The sequence below is a fragment of the Lepus europaeus genome, chromosome 5 (genome assembly GCF_033115175.1).
Source record: "Lepus europaeus isolate LE1 chromosome 5, mLepTim1.pri, whole genome shotgun sequence".
Taxonomy (NCBI): Eukaryota; Metazoa; Chordata; class Mammalia; order Lagomorpha; family Leporidae; genus Lepus; species Lepus europaeus.
The window spans coordinates 107,085,080-107,100,869 of record NC_084831.1 but is presented as its reverse complement, the minus strand read 5'-3'; the positions used below and the strand labels follow the sequence as shown (position 1 = coordinate 107,100,869).

Genomic DNA, 15,790 nt, shown 5'->3' with positions numbered 1-15,790 from the left:
GGAGTTCCAGGTTCCTGGCCTCGGCCTGGCCCAGCCCCAGCTGTTGTACCCCTTTAGGAAGTGAACCAGCAGATGAACGATCAGTCTCTACCTGTCACCCTACCTTTCCAATAAAATAAACCTTTAAAATAAATAAAAATCTACATTCGAAGAGCAAATGTGCCAAGGAAGCACTCTAGTTTGCCCTGCTTTCCAGAACCAACCCACCCATTCCTCTCCCACCTGGAAGCTGAGGCTCTCTGCCTAGCCCTGCAGGCCAGTGTGGCCGTGGAGGGGGTGGGGTGGAGGTGGGGGCAGGGCTCCTTCTTAGGAGTTTGCAGATTCTGCTTGGCTGGACTCGGTTGCCGACTCTGAGGATGAGTGCACATGTATCCTGGGCCATTTATTGGGAAGTGATTGACTGAACGTACAAGGCATCAAAGAGAAACTGACAGTTCAGAGGAGGTTCTGACTGTCTTAGCCCGAAGACCATGCAAGTTGGATGGTGCCAGCGGCCCCAGGGTCCCAGCTTGAATGGTGAGGAAGAACAGCCTGGCGCCACCAACAGGAAGGCAGGCTCCTACACTGAGCGAGATTTTGCTTTGACCACGCCCCCGGCCCTTGGTTTTGGTGTTTCTGGTCATTCCTTCGTTAGGCAGGAGTGTAGCTTCCTGCTGCTCAGCTCACTGAGAAGTCCTGAGAAGCCAGCCAGCCTGCTGCGGGAAGTCTCACACGGTCCTTGGGGATCTGGGGAGCTTGGGGTCAAGGATGAGTCTCACCCAGGATGTATTCCGGGAGGCTTAGCGCTTCCCACACAAAACGATTTCTCCACGCTTTGTTTCCCACTTCTTTTAAGCCTAGCAGGCTCTCTGCCCTACACACTCCCATGTGAGCGTCTATAATTATTGTTCTCTGGGTAAAATGGTTGTGTGCTGGAAAAAACCACTGGAAAACAGCTAGAAGAAACAAAGACGCATGGCAAGCAGTGGCGAGGATGGCTTTGCTGTGCCTGGAAGAAATATACTGTTTCAAAGCTTCTGAGAGCACCTGTCGACAGTTTAAAGACAAAACAGGACCTAGTAGTCAGGTGCCAGCGTTGTGACATAATGGGTTAAGCCACCGCTTGTGACGCCAGCATCCCATGAGTACAGGTTCGAGTCCTGGCTGCTCTACTTCCAATCTAGTTCCTTGCTAATGCACCTGGGAAAGCAGCATTAAGATGGTCCCTGTCACCCGCATGGGAGAGCTGGATGGAGCTCTTGGCTCCTGGCTTTGGTCTGGCCCCGTCTCAGCTGTTGCAGCCATTTGGGGAATGAACCAGCAGATGGAAGATCTAATTTTGCTTTCAAATAAATAAATCTTAAAAAGAAAAAAAAAAAAAGAACCTGCAGTCAAAGGTCTCCCCAAGATCATGCAGTCCATGAGCGACAGAGCTGGTCACTCCCAGTCCAACAGACTCCTAGCTAAATGCACTTTTTTCTTTTCTTTTTTTTTTTTTTTAAGATTTATTTGAAAGGCAGAGTTACAGAGAGGCAGAGGGAGGGGGGTGTCTTCCATCCGCTGGCCCACTCCCCCGTTGGCCACAATGGCCAGAGCTGCACTGATCTGAAGCCAGAGCCAGGAGCTTTCTCCAGGTCTCCCTCGTGGGTGCAGGGGTCCAAGGACTTGGACCATCTTCTACTGCTTTCCCAGGCCATAGCTGGGCCAGGGCTGGATGGGAAGTGGAGCAGCTGAGACTCAAATTGGCGCTCATATTGGGCGCCGGCACTGCAGGCGGTGGCTTTACCCACTACGCCACAGCGCTGGCCCCTGAATATACTTTTCATTTCATCATAGTTTCAGGAGATTCTTTCTTGTTTCTAAGCAAAATCCAGCTCAGAACCCAGATATCTGGAGGAGCTCTCACTGAAATGCCTCACTGGGAAAACTGCCACCATTCTGCATTCCATCTTGAGCGGACCCAGCTGGGGACAGGGGAGGGAGTGCTGCACTCGAGTGACAACAGTTAGCAGTGGCTCCAAGTCAGGGAGCACCGAGCTACTTTCTGTGCATTAGCTCAGCAAGTCCTCCCAGCAAATGGAAGGTGGGCGTGGTCATCTCCATCTCACAGATGAGGCGAATGAGGCCCAAGGCACCTAGGCAGTAAGCCCACTGCTGACTTTTGTAACCCACGCACTCAACGCAGGGCCCAGGGACCTCCAGCCTGGGCTGGTGAGGAGTCCTCACGTGCCCAAACCGGCTGGCCCTACCTGGCCATGGGACTCCCGCCACCGACGGCAAACTGGCGGGAGTTTGGTTCCTTGCTTCTTGTACCCACACGGGCTTTTCTTGGGGGTTGGGGAAAGGGCAGGAAGAGCATCGATGGAGGAAACATTTGGGTTTAACAGGGAGAGAGGGAAACCAGAACAGAAGCACACTTTTCTTAAGCAAAGGTCCTCTTAAGGCCGCACCCGGCTGTGAGAGCCACAGAGGCAGCTGTAAGCTGCTCCTAATCACCACCACCTTCCGGAACCATCGTGGACAGGACTTTAGACACCTAAAGGGCATCTGGGCAAAATAAGCCGCCCATCTCTGTAACCGGGAGTTCCCTTTACAAACTCCCTGTCCCCCGGGCTGGACGTTGTGGTGCAGCCGGCTAAGCCGTACCTGGGACACCTGCTGTCCTATCAGAGTGCCGGGATCGAGTCCCGCCTCCACTTCCAACCCAGCTTCCTGCTAATGTGCCCCCTGGGATGCGACAGGTGGTGGCTCAAGTACTTGGGTCTCTGCTACCCACGTGGGAGACCCAGATGGGAGTTCCTGGCTCCGGCCTCAGCCTGCCTAGGCCTGGCTGTTTAGGGACTTGGGGAGTGAACCACCAGCAGAAGGAAGATCTCTCTCTCTCCCTCGGTCACCCTGCCTTTCCAGGATGGACCAAGTAAGGCACACAGCGAGCTCCTTAGGGCCTCAGGACTGCCCACGGGCGGCAGCACCGCAGTGTGCTCCTCTTCTCCTTGCCTCCCTGCCTGGCGGCTTCGTCTTCTGTGTTCAGGGGACTTCTGGAAATGGCACAGGTACCACAGATGACTCAGGACTGGAAGGGGTGCCAGAGGACACGGGCCCTCGTGCCAGGGCAGAGCCGCGAGGCAGACCCCTGCCAACAGGGTGCACTGCTTTCCCCCGACTCCACTGCTCCAGAAGTCCAAAGCTCTCAGCATCACACACTTGAATCCTACCCTTACGGTCCTTTTATGGAGAGCTATCTGTGCAGTCCCCGAGCCACAGGTCACCTGTGTGCGGAACAAGGCCACGGACAATGGGCTCTCTGCTCTGCACTAAGCCGCTTCTGCCATGCAACTCACCCCTGTACTTGTCGCTGGAGCTGCCCCAGCGAATCAATTATTCAAGCTCGCCTCCATCCCTGCCAACCTTACCCACATCCCTACTGTCTGCAAGACAAAGGAATTCACAGGGGCTTTGATGAAGCATTTGGAAAAGAGACAGCCAGTCATTCTACATTCCAATTCAAAAACGGCATTTCTCTTTGAAGGGAAGAGCAAGACAGGGGGCTCCAAAGTACTTACTCTTGAATGCTCCAAATAACTTTTCTTTGTTCCCAGATGTGCTCATTCATGCCATAAAGACGGTGTCTTGCTTTCCAGCGAGCACCATGCAGCGCACATGCCTTTTGTCTGAATTTCTGTGAGGCTGGGCGTGTGCAGAGGGTCAGCACTGCACAGTTGCTAGCACTGCTCACTGGCTTCATTTCGTTTCCCCTTGGGGTGTCTGAGAGTGTCGAGCGCCTACTGTGCATTTCCATGTACGAAGGACCAGCTGGGGTGAGGCCAGTGCAGCTCAGTTGGAGCAGGTGTAGCACATGACCTCAGGCACATCACATAACCCAGTCAACTTCCTTATTTGCAGAATCCACAGAAAACGCTCCCAACCTGGCTGGGGTGTTGGGAGTCTGTGTTAGTTTGCCATTCCACTGTTTTCTCACAGTTCCAGAAGCTAGTAGTCCAAGGTCACTGTGTCAGCAGGTCTGCTTTCTTCTGGGGGCTGTCTGGCTCATAGGCGGTCACCTTGTCCAGGAGCCCACATCCCTTGGGTCTCTCCTCTGGGCCTCCCACGCTGGATCTCCTGTCACCAGTCAGATCCCATCAGGGTCCACTCTAAGGCCCTCATTTGAACTGCATTACCTCTTTAAAGATCCTATCTCCAGGGGCCGGTGCTGTGGCGCAGGGGTTAAAGCCCCAGCCTGCAGTGCTGGCATCCGATATGGGCGCCAGTTTCAGTCCCGGCTGCTCCTGTTCCGATCCAGCTCTCTGCTATGGCCTGGGAAAGCAGCAGACGATGGCCCAAGTTCTTGGGCCCCTGCACCCGCGTGGGAGACCTGGAAGAAGCTCCTGGCTCCTGATCAGCTCAGCTCTGGCCTTGCAGCCATTTGGGGAGTAAACCAGTGGATGGAAGACCTCATCCTATCTCCAAAGAAAATCACAGTGTGACGTTCTAGGGTTCAATACGTGAATTTTAGGGAGGTGGGGGAGGCACAATTCAGCCAAAACAATAAACAATTCAAAGGAGAGGGAGAGGGAGAGCCCCTACAATAAAGTAGGGCTTGGTCAAAGCTCACTTTGTTCCTTTCTGGGCATAGGGAATGTTGTGCTTTGAGATCAAAAAGACCTAATTTCAACTCCTAGTTCTGTTGCTTGCTAAAAATGGGAATGAAAACAGGTTTCTTAACACGTTTCAAAGTCAGGACTACTCGCATCTCCCTCAGAGGGGCCACTGTGACAATCAAGTGCTAAGCAGCTCAAGTGCTTAACCATCTGAGAGGGGAAGGCAGGATGTGTGTGCTGGAAGGGCATTGCTTCCTTCCCAGAGTAACCCTGACTAATGCTTCCCTCTTTTTGTTAAAGCACTTGGACAGCTAGCTCTGGTGATGGTCTGGGAACTAAAGAATAGTGGCAAATCTCTATCTTAGAGATGCAAAAAATGTTTCTTGATTGGCTAAACAAGGCAGCAGGGTAGCAGAAGAAAACAGGGTCAGACGGTGCGTCCCCTCCTGATAGGATCTCCCTCCTAAGTCAGAGGCCAGAGACACAGCAGGACCGGCAGCAGGAGTCGTGGCTTCCAGTCAGAAGGGCCTGTAGGCAGCAGCCCGGTCTTGTGTCAACCATTCCTTACCAGCAAGATTAAAGGAAACCCCAGGAACAGGCGTTCAGCCTAGTGGTTAAGATGCTCGGGTTCCATATTGGAATTTGGGTTCTATTCCCAGCGCTGGCGCTGGCGCTGGCTCCTGATTCCAGCTTTTGGCCAGTGCAGACCCTTGGAAGAAGCAGTGATGGTTGCAATAACTGGGTTCCTGCCACCCACGTGGGAGCCCTGGATTGTGTTCCTGGCTCCTGCCTTGGCCCAGCCCTGGTGTTGAGGGCATTCAGGGAGTGAACCAGTGGATAGGAACTCTCTCTTTCCAATAAATAATAGAAAAAGTTTTTAAAAGAACCCCCAGAAATGAGAAAAACCAAACTCTATCATGACACGTGACTGCATCGTTGCATGGTGAGAGAAGTCTTCCCAACGTGGCTGGCAGACCCGGGCCAAGCCCACCACTGTGTATTTAAAATGTGTAGGTATTTACACATTTTAAAAGCAGTTTGACAGAATAACTTTGTGTCTATTGAATCTATAAAACCTTTATGCTTGTATTTTATCTTCGATTTCCTCTTCTAGAAAGTCATCATTGTATTTTTACAAAGCTGCTGACCTGTAGCCACTGGCCTGCAGCACCAAGAGCTAAGCACGCGGTCAAAGCTTCTGTAACACCTGCGTGTGTGAACAGGGACCTTCGTAACTGTGGACATGGCACGCCCCAACCCCAAAACGAAAACACAATAAAACTCTAACACTTTTGCATTTCACCTTCCAAGAGAATAACAGTCTTACTTCTCCATCAGAGATTTAGTAAGGATCAGCTGCCAGGGAACATTCTCGTCCAAACTTGCACAGTGGAAGCGATTCACGCCCGAGGTTCTGCTCGTGTTTATACAGGCGTCTGCTCAGAACTGCAGAACCACAGTGGGGAACACCCTGCATCCCAGCTGGAAAATCTGGATTCGGATCCTGGCTTGATTATTGGAAGGCTTTCTGACCCTGGGTACGTGATGATCTCACCAACCCTGTTTCTTTAACTACTCAATGTGAGATTAAAATTGTCCACCCAATCTACAGGCTAAGAGTGTTGGGAGATTCAACTGGAGAAGGCCCGGGGGAAGCGCCTCGTGAAGCCCACGGTGCGGTGGAAATCCACCACGGAGTCAGTCCCGGCACCCGGCCTTCAGAGGTACCAGTCACAAAGGCGTTGGCCCCAACGAGACGGCGCAGTGACAAGGCTGATGTTAACACGCATGTCCGTCAAATCATGCCAGTGAAAGCTTTAGCAAACTGAAGTGCTGCCTTCCAACACTTCTCTGAACTGGTTTCTCATCAACCAGTAAGTGTATGGTTCCACACCTGCCAGGCATCTGGCATTGTGGTGGGCACACGGGGCCTGCCCTCTGGAAGCTCACGGCTGCAGGGTGTGGCCCGTGGCAGGCGCCAGGCAGAGTAATGTGGCAAGAACTAGAGAAAGGCACCTCTACCCCGTTTTACCTGGCTTGGCAAATGGAAGTCCCCCCTGAGAGGGCACGAACTCCCAAACGCACCCCTGCACCCCAAGAAGAGAAGACCAGGAAATCGTAACGGATTTTAGCTTTATTGAAGACACATCACAGTGGACAAACAAGTAGACAAACACATGCTCTGTAAAATATACATTCTTACATGTGAGGAACGTAACTAGATACCAGGGGAGGGTCACACTGAACAACTTGGCCTGCGCTTCTCTCTGTCTGTCAGAGCGGAAGCTGGGGCTGGGAAGGCAAAGGGGAATCCACCTTTCCACCGACCAGGAGGCCACACTGCAGGTCAGGAGCACTTGACCACCCAATCAGTTTCTCTTGAAGGACAAGAACAGCTGGTAGGAGAGCACTTGGCTCTGCTCAGCTGAAAACAGCTTCAGGTAAGCTGCTTCACCCTCGCCCCGCCCCGCCCCGCCCCTTGAAGATTACCAGGCCTGCTCAGAAACACTCAATACACAACCTTGAGGGAAGGTCAAATCTTAACTCCTGAAACACACACACACACACACACACCTGTACCTTATGATCCACAAAACCTCCAGATGGTTCTTGGATTTTCAGGTGTTGTTTGGTTTAAAGCAGCTTGTAATATCTTTCTTAACTGTGAAATTTAACTTTTGTCAACGAAGCAGGAAGATGTCCAAATAGAAAGAAAATCAAGGCTAACTGATCCTAGATTGTCCTCCAAACAACAAAAAAAGTTTAGGGTAGAAGTAGGGGGGAAAATCTGCCTCACTGATCTGGGAAACAGACCATGGAACAGAAAAATGGAAGTCACTTGCAGGCTGGAAGGGAAAAAAAAAAAAAAACACTTCACCTTCTAAAGACCAACTGTTGCCACAATTACCTCCATAATCCGCATTCCTTAACAAGTGAGAAATGGAGGGCGGCACGTAAAACACTAGCATTTCTGTGGCTATTAAAATTATTAGAAAAGGCTGTCAACACACTTGGGTAAAATACTGGATATAAGCTGATCACAAATCCCAAGCCCATTTCAACTGTGGTCCCACAGGTAAGAAACAAAGTCAACCAAAGAGTAAGAGGACAGTAGTGACACGCTACAGGTTTTAATTATTGTATTACAGTAATGCCAATTGTGTTACTATATATATAGACTTCCTCAGAAGAATATGTTATGGAGGCCAGCATAGTGACTCAGTGGGTTAAGCCATTGCCTATTATGCCAGCATCTCATATGGACACCAGTTCAAGTCCCAGCTGCTCCACTTCCACTCTAGCTCCCTGCTAATAATGTACCTGAGAAAGCAGCAGAAGATGGCCCAAGTGCCTGGACCGCTGCCACCCAGTGGAAGACCCAGATGGAGTTCCAAGCTGCTGGTTCCAGCCTGGCCCAGCCCCAGCCATTGCAGCCATTTGGGGAGTGAACCAGCGGATAGAAGCTCTCTCTCCTTTTCTCTCTCTGTAACTCTGCCTTTCAAATAAATAAAGCTTTAAAAAGGAGAGAAAAAAAAAAAGCGCATGTACTTTGTAGTCAATGATAAGGATTTGAATCTTGAAACCTTGAGAAATCCCTTGGCATGTATGTCTAAGCCTCCATTTCCACATCAGGAAAATGGGCACAATATGCAGTATTTATCGTAGGATGGAGTTCTGGCTGGTTTCAGCCTGGCCCAGCCTTGGCCATCTGGGGAGTGAATGAGCGGATAGAAAATGTCTGTCTCTGTCTTTTTCTCCCTGTCACTCTGCCTTTTAAATAAATAAATAAATCTTTTAAAAAAATAAGTTCTGAATTTCATGATTTCAGGCATGAATCAGGTTCATCAAAGCCCCAATATTCAGTTTTTAAAAATTTCTGAAGTGTTCTAAACCCAGCACAGAGGATTTTGCAAGACAAAGTTCTTAAGACTATCAGGTTGCTTCTGGGAGTTTCCTTAACAGTCCCCTTGCCCGTATTCCATTTCAGTGCAAGGATTTCTTCAACACTATTCACCGATGATTACCTATCCTTCCCGAAAGGCTGATTATTCCAACTGTTCCATAAATGTGTTCGCTGATAGAGGGTTACCAGCGAGGACACTCTACACCCCCTGCATGTCACGTGACTCCTGTCCTCTGGAATAAACTCCTCGTTCCACATGACAACCCTTTAAGTCCTTCTGCAACGGAAAATGAATAACGGGGCCTAAACAACTCGCATCTGAGTGCTCCTTGTACAGCCCTGCAGTGGGCAATGTGAAGGCAGCTGTTTTTAAACATGCCCACTACTTGACAGAAGTACCCACACTTGGAGCAGTCTGAGGTGGTGCTGTAGGGGCACTTGTACATTGGGCTAGGTTTCTGACAATTTGCATTCTGGAAAGCAAAAAGTACTTGAGAAGCTACCAGGACAGAAAATCAGTGGCAGAGGGGTAGATCCTATGCTGGCAACAACCTTGGAGTTGAAGCAAAATACTGCTGCTTCTTCCAGGTAAACTGGGAGGATCAGCCTAAGAGGGGCACAAAGATAACACTGGGGGCCAGCGCTGTGGTGTAGCAGGTAAAGCCGCTGCCTGCAGTGCCGGCATCCCGTGTGGGCACTGGTTTGAAGACCAGCTGCTCCACTTCTGATCCAGCTCCCTGTTAATGTGCCTGGGAAAGCAACAGAAGATGGACCAAGTCCTTGGGCCCCTGCACCCTTGTGGGAGATCTAGAGGAAGCTCCTGGCTCCTGATAGGCCCAGCTCTGGCTGTTGTGGCCATTTGGGGAGTGAACCAGCAGATGGAAGACCTCTCTCTCTGCTTCTGCCTCTCAAACAAATGAATAAATTAAAAAAAAAAAAAGCCACTGGACTACAAACTGGGTGGGGTGGGGGTGGGTGCTCTCTGCATTTCAGCCTGCCTTGCTTTGCCACATCCCATGGAATTAGCACGAGGAGACACGCACTGCCAGGAAGAAACATGGATGAGTCACTAATCCTGTTTATCTTTAGGGTAAAGCACTGTTTGCTTAAAACACAGGCTGTCATGAAAAATTGCAGGAATTCCTTTTCCTAGGATTAGAATTTCTTCATTTTTAAAAAAGACCACAGCTACTTCACATTTCACCAGATCCCAGACTAGTTATTCAGGCAAAGTAGGAATATCTGGGGGGACATCTCAACTACTTGAGTTGGCATAACAGAGCCAGGGGGAGGGGCTAATGCCCAGAGCACAGGCTCACGGGCCCTCTTCTGCCCTCTCCCCTGCGACAGCTCATGCTCCTGGCTCTCCCTGGCAGCCGAGCCTCAACTCCACCTTTTTACTCAAGAAAGCCTGTCAGAACTTGCCTGCATGTGCAATCTTACAGGGACAGCTTGAACACATCCGCCGCAGCGGATCCTGATGCCTGGGGGCACCACAGCACTAGCTGCAGGCCTGTTCAGGGGTTCAGCTTTACTGGTACTGTTAAGAAGGTTTTTTTTTTTCCTCCTCATGAATATTTCTTAGACCATTACTCCCGCTACAAAGGAGATAAATCTGGCTCAAGTCAGAGTAAGCAGCATCACTCTTGTTCTACTCTAACGAACATTTCATGAGAGCAGCTTTTTATTAACGTCACATAATCCGCTTTGGTTCCGGGAGGGAATTAGGTTCCCAGAATGTGACAGCTGGAGAGGGCCTCAGAGCATCCAGTAAATGCCCTCATTTCACAAATGAGAAGACAGAGCCTAGCGAAGCAAAGGGACGCGACCTCCGATTACACTGCTGGTAAGGAGCAGTCTCTCAGCTCCGAGTGAGCCCCGGACAAGCCACACTATAATCCTACAAGAGGAGGGAGTGCAGATTGAGGGGATGGGAACATTGTGATAGTTAAGTGGTTCCAAGTGAAAACAAACAGAGGCTGACAGCATACAGAGGAAAAGGCAAGGCACTGCAGTACTTTCAAAAGTGCTGCTGCCATGTTAGACACACTTAGGGTAAAAACAAGGAGGAAACTCAGCTGCACTTTCTGACAAAAAGCTGAGCAGTTCTGAGTTCAGAACACAATGACTTACATACATTTTAAGTGATTAGAGCCGTCTAGTAAGTAACTAAGATTAGATTTAGAGGAAAGAACTGGACAGCCTGTGTAAGCACAAAGAAGGAAGAATTTCATTACATTCCATGAGAGTGTTCTTTGTTTATATAAAGCTCTTTGATATCAGAAATCCAAGAAAACATTTTGGCTTATTGTACTTACAGAAGGAGGACCACACCACTATTAATGGCATAGGAATTTCTGCCTGTTCTCCCAAGAGCATGCTTCCCTTCTGAAAGTATACCATGCGCAACGGCACAGAGATTAAAACAGCACAGAAAAGCAGCAATCTTCGGTTTCCCCGTCAAGGAAGTAGCCTGCCGGCAGACGGCACTCCCACAACCAGCACCCCTCTCTGAGCACAGCTGTGACGCACTGCCAGCTCAAAGGGCGAGCCTTTCATGCCAGAAGGGGAGCAACACCTGGCACTCATACACAGATGGCAAACGATCACACAGTGCATCTCTAGGCAGGAAGAAGGCGGTTAATTACATCAAGACTGCATTGTGTGCACACAGCCACTAGGCATCCTGCCTCTAAACACGTTTCTAAACAAATATGTTCTGAGATCTTCACACCAAGTTTTTAGATCTCATTAAGCCAAGTTATAAAAAATCTGACCATGATCTGACAAGCTACTGTCAATATTATAACTGGATATTATATGTAATTTTGGCATATAAAAATATTTACACTACAACCAACACATATGATCAATGAATAAAAAATTATTTATCAATACACATATATTTACAATGAAATCCCTGGGCAATAGGGACAAAAATAAATTCACAATACAAAAACCTTTGACCTGGTACCAGCTGGTCAAGCCCCCAAATTCCATCCAAGACTTTGAATATCAAAGCCCTAATCTCCACAGGCTGCTGCAAATCCCCAGAGACTCCCAGGCACACTTCCGGGAAGCCCCCAAGTTACTTCCGTTCTCCGTTCTCCGAAGGCAAAGCAGAACATCAAAGTAGTGACGCTTTCTCAGGATCATTCTGAAGATGGGAAGGATCTGGACCATGAAGCAGCAATGAGACCTCCGCACGGGCAACACACACCCGGCACTGCCCGTGGAGCCAGCAGGAAGCACACTCGCCCTTACCTTCCTCTGCCGGGGCTGCGTGCCTGACTGTTCGCTCCCATTCTGTCAGCTGTTACCCTTTCTTCAGCAGGCACAAGCCCAAACAAACGCCTGGCCCACCCTGGTGCGGTCAGGTGTAATCATAAACCAAGAGCAAAACCAATGCTGACTTCGGGGTTTCTTCGGAACGCTGAGGTAGTAAATACAAAATGCACCACTCTGAGTCTCGGCCCTCACTTCCCCCTGCAGTGAGTTTCATGTGCCCTCAGTGCAGTTTTGAATGTCCCTAGTCCTCCTGGAAGTGACAGCGTGGTCGTGGAACCTGTGGCAGGACACGGGGGAGGACGAGCAGTCTGGATCTCTCTCTGCCAGGCCTTCCTTTGGATGGAGCTGTGGAGAGTCAAAGCCTGGCTGCTGGGAGAAGGGAGGGTGAGGCAGGCCCAGGTCTCTGTTCACGTTCCACAGAGGATGCTGCAGGGCTTCGGAGAACAAACCACAGCAATTATCAACTCAACGGTGCCCGAGCTTCCAAAGTAACTTCCTCCAACCTACTGTCCTAGCCAGATCCGCGATACACATGCCCAGCCTTTCTGAGGAAGGACACTGAGCCCCAATGTGTACTTGCCAATTCTTAGCCACACCCGAAAAAATCAAACAAACCAAAACCTGCAAGCACAGCCTATCAAACCCTTTCCTCAATGAAACCAACCACTCCCTGAGAGCATGCCCTACATGTTAGGGCTCTTCAGAAAGTACATGGAAAATGTATACTAGGAAGATGCAATGCACAGGTTCCCAAACTGTGCAATAAGATAAACTTTTAATTCCATTTTCCACAAACTTTTTCAAGTTATCCTCCTCTATCATGTTTTCATTCTATCATTTTTTACCTGCTACTCTGGTGGTTCTGTTGCTATAAACATTTTAAAATAAAACATCAGATATAGGAAAAAGGGTTAGAAGAGGCTTCCTGGTATCCATGTTGTAATGAGAGCTTCATGACACACATAATAACCGTCAATTCATTGCAGCCATTACATCTTTAAACACGCTTTAAAACTGTTTTAAAACAACCATCCCCTCCCAACTTCTAGCATATAATAATTAAATAATAACCCAAAGTAGCTAAGTTTAATCAATTATCTGCACTTTGGTTGCCAAAATGTACACTACCATCATACAGTGAGCTCTTCCCCAACGACTCTTCACTGAGAGTTACACTAACTTCACAGGGTGCGTTTTGAAAAAAGTCAGGAAAATGTTCTGGAGACACAGTCAGCACTAAAAAAGAACCCATGTGGAATGCAGGGCTTCTCCAGCTTGCACACGCCACTGCAGAACCCGGCGATCTCGTCACACATACACGCTGACTCACGAGGTGTGGGGTGGGACCATGACTGTGCCTTTCTAGCAAGCTCCTGGACAGCTGATGCCGATGGTCTGCAGACCACCCCTGGAGGACAAGTTAAAGCCCCCTCCATAAAAACTTGGCAATGCCCCAAAGCACTCACAGACCAGATTAAAGATGAAGACATTCCCAAGATTAGAAAAAAGGTACACTGCGTTTTTGGTTCTTCCGAAACCCTTTTTTGGAGACTCTACTAGGACATGGAAAAATGGACTTTGTGTTGGTACATTTTTTTCATGGACACTGGATGTAAAGCTAAGAGACAACCTTTAGCAAGTCCTTTTCTCTGGCCTGTATGTACCCTCTTGAGAGACCTTCAGAGACGGTGTCTCCAGGACCACAGGGCACATCTTAGGTCTCAGGTGTATCAATCACTCCTGCCAGACCTGTCCCCAGAAGCTCCACTGTGTACTTGGCCTTTCTCTGTAACCCTGTAGTTCTTACCCCAGCCCACCTCCAGGGCTCTTCATTTCATGCTAACAGGAAGGGGCAGCTGTACAGGCTGGACTGACAGGCAGACATGCTGACCTGCCTTCCAAGGTACAGAAAGAGGTCTGTTTTACTAACCAAGTTGCTACTAAAAACCAATCTGTACGGTATATCATGCATTTCTTTTCCTGGGCCACATAGGACAAAGGATATTACCTCACAACTGCTTCCTACTTAAGACCCTGATCAGACCTTAAAGGAGAAAGAAAACACTTACTAAGATTTAACATTTACCCGAGAGAACAGCAACCAAATATTTCACAATCTTTTCAGTAAAAACCTTCACCAAATCATGCCTAAATTATACTCCTAGGATTTTAAATCTCCATCATTTAAAGATGGAAGAAAAAATTAATGCTCGTTATGAAACTGTTCTTAAGGCTTTTTCTGGTGGCCTCTGAGTTTTCAGTAGTGTCATCTGGTTACCCCACAGAAGTCTTCATCCTGTAGATGCAGACTTCTTTGTAACACTACTAGGTAGCATTCTCTGACTGTAGTTTATGCCAGGTAACAGAGTCCAGTTACTCAAGTATACCCATTTGTTTGCTTCCTGTCAAATGACAGTGCTGCTTATGTGACAAGGAAAAAGCAATTAGGTAAAAATGAAAACAAAACTTTAAAAATGCACCCCTTACCACTGTTCATCTGTGAGGAGGACAGTCTCTTCTCGTTCATCCTCTCATGATTGGTGGGAAAGGCAGACAGCTCTCTGTCTACCGATGCTATCAGGCTCTCCAGGACTGTGGCATCTTGGGGAGGATGTGTCAAATATGCCTCTTTGGGTACCTGGCCCATTAGGCTGGACAATGTCTGATCTAGAACATCCTCCTCAGCAACATAGGTGTACGGACAATACTCTCGGGTCCTGGAGTAGATGTTGGCACTCTCACAACAATCTGAGCACATCACCCGGGGACCAGTGCCACCTACTGACGACATGGAAACTTTTGTCAATCATTACTTTTCTTTAACAGTTATCATCATTTGCTAGCACTTACTTTACAAACCAGGTGAAGTTTCAAGCCTTTCTATGAATTAACCCATTTATTCCTCAACATCTCCATGGAAGACAGAGTCACTACAGCTCAAAGAAATTCAGTAACCTGACCAAGGTACTATTGCCAGAGTAAGAAACTGAAATTTGAAGCCAGGCACTCCAGCTCCAGAGCCTATGGCCTTGAAATACTTACATTAAACCATCTCTGTCCATCCTGGCAGGTCAAGCTCCAGTCAAGGGAGCCAAGACAAGGCTAGCACTGCGCTGTAAGACACATACTTGGTTTAAGCAAACTAATGCTAAGAACTGATACTTATGAAGAATTCACTTCATGAAAACCATGTTACTTTCATGAGCCAAGAGGTCAGACAATGCCAACTGCTAAAAGCAACCTAATGAAAGTGTCTCACAGACGAGTCCTCTCTGGCGAGAGGGTGACTAACAGAAGAAAAGGTTTAAAAAGAGCTCCCTGGACTATGTGTTTTGAAAACAGAATGATAAAGGAAAGGCAATATTGTGAGACATAAAGAGTGACTTACTGGGACTGGAGCTGTGGTGTGGCAGGTAAAGCAGCCACTTACAGTGCCAGCATCCCATATGGGCGCCTGTTCATCTCCTGGCTGCTCCATTTCTGATCCAGCTCCCTGCTAACGTGCCTGGGAAAGCAGCAGATGATAGCCCAAGTGGTTGGGCCCCTGTACCCAGGTGGAAGACCCAGAATAAGCTCCAGGCTCCTGGCTTCGGGTTGGCCCAGCTCTGACTGTTGCAGCCTTTTGGGGAGTGAATCAATGGATGGAAGACCTTTCTCTCTCTCTGCCTCTCTGTAACTCTGCCTTTCAAGTAACTAACTAACTAACTAAATAAATAAATAAATAAAATCTTTAGAGGAAAAAAAAAGAAGAGTGACTTGCTTACTCATGATCAAACAACAGAATATCAGAACTGGAAGAGATGGCCAGCGCCGTGGCTCAATAGGCTAATCCTCCACCTTGCGGCGCCGGCACACCGGGTTCTAGTCCCAGTCAGGGCACCGGACTCTGTCCTGGTTGCCCCTCTTCCAGGCCAGCTCTCTGCTATGGCCCGGGAGTGCAGTGGAGGATGGCCCAAGTGCTTGGGCCCTGCACCCCATGGGAGACCAGGATAAGTACCTGGCTCCTGCCTTTGGATCAGCA

General features: G+C 48.8%; 1 protein-coding gene across 5 annotated transcripts in view; it reads right to left on the bottom strand.

Moving 5' to 3' along the window:
- Nucleotides 1–6,703: 6,703 nt before the first annotated feature.
- The window catches only part of LRIG2 (leucine rich repeats and immunoglobulin like domains 2), a 59,656-nt gene continuing 50,569 nt past the window's right edge, over nt 6,704–15,790 (bottom strand). Inside the window, exons 17-18 of one of the 5 annotated variants that reach the window (XM_062191982.1) lie at nt 14,257–14,550; nt 6,704–12,203 (exon numbers count right to left, since the gene is read on the bottom strand). In XM_062191982.1, the coding sequence (XP_062047966.1) occupies nt 11,980–12,203; nt 14,257–14,550 (518 nt within the window). In that variant the 3' untranslated portion in view covers nt 6,704–11,979. The other 4 variants (XM_062191981.1, XR_009865956.1, XM_062191984.1 and 1 more) reach the window with 4 other exon arrangements.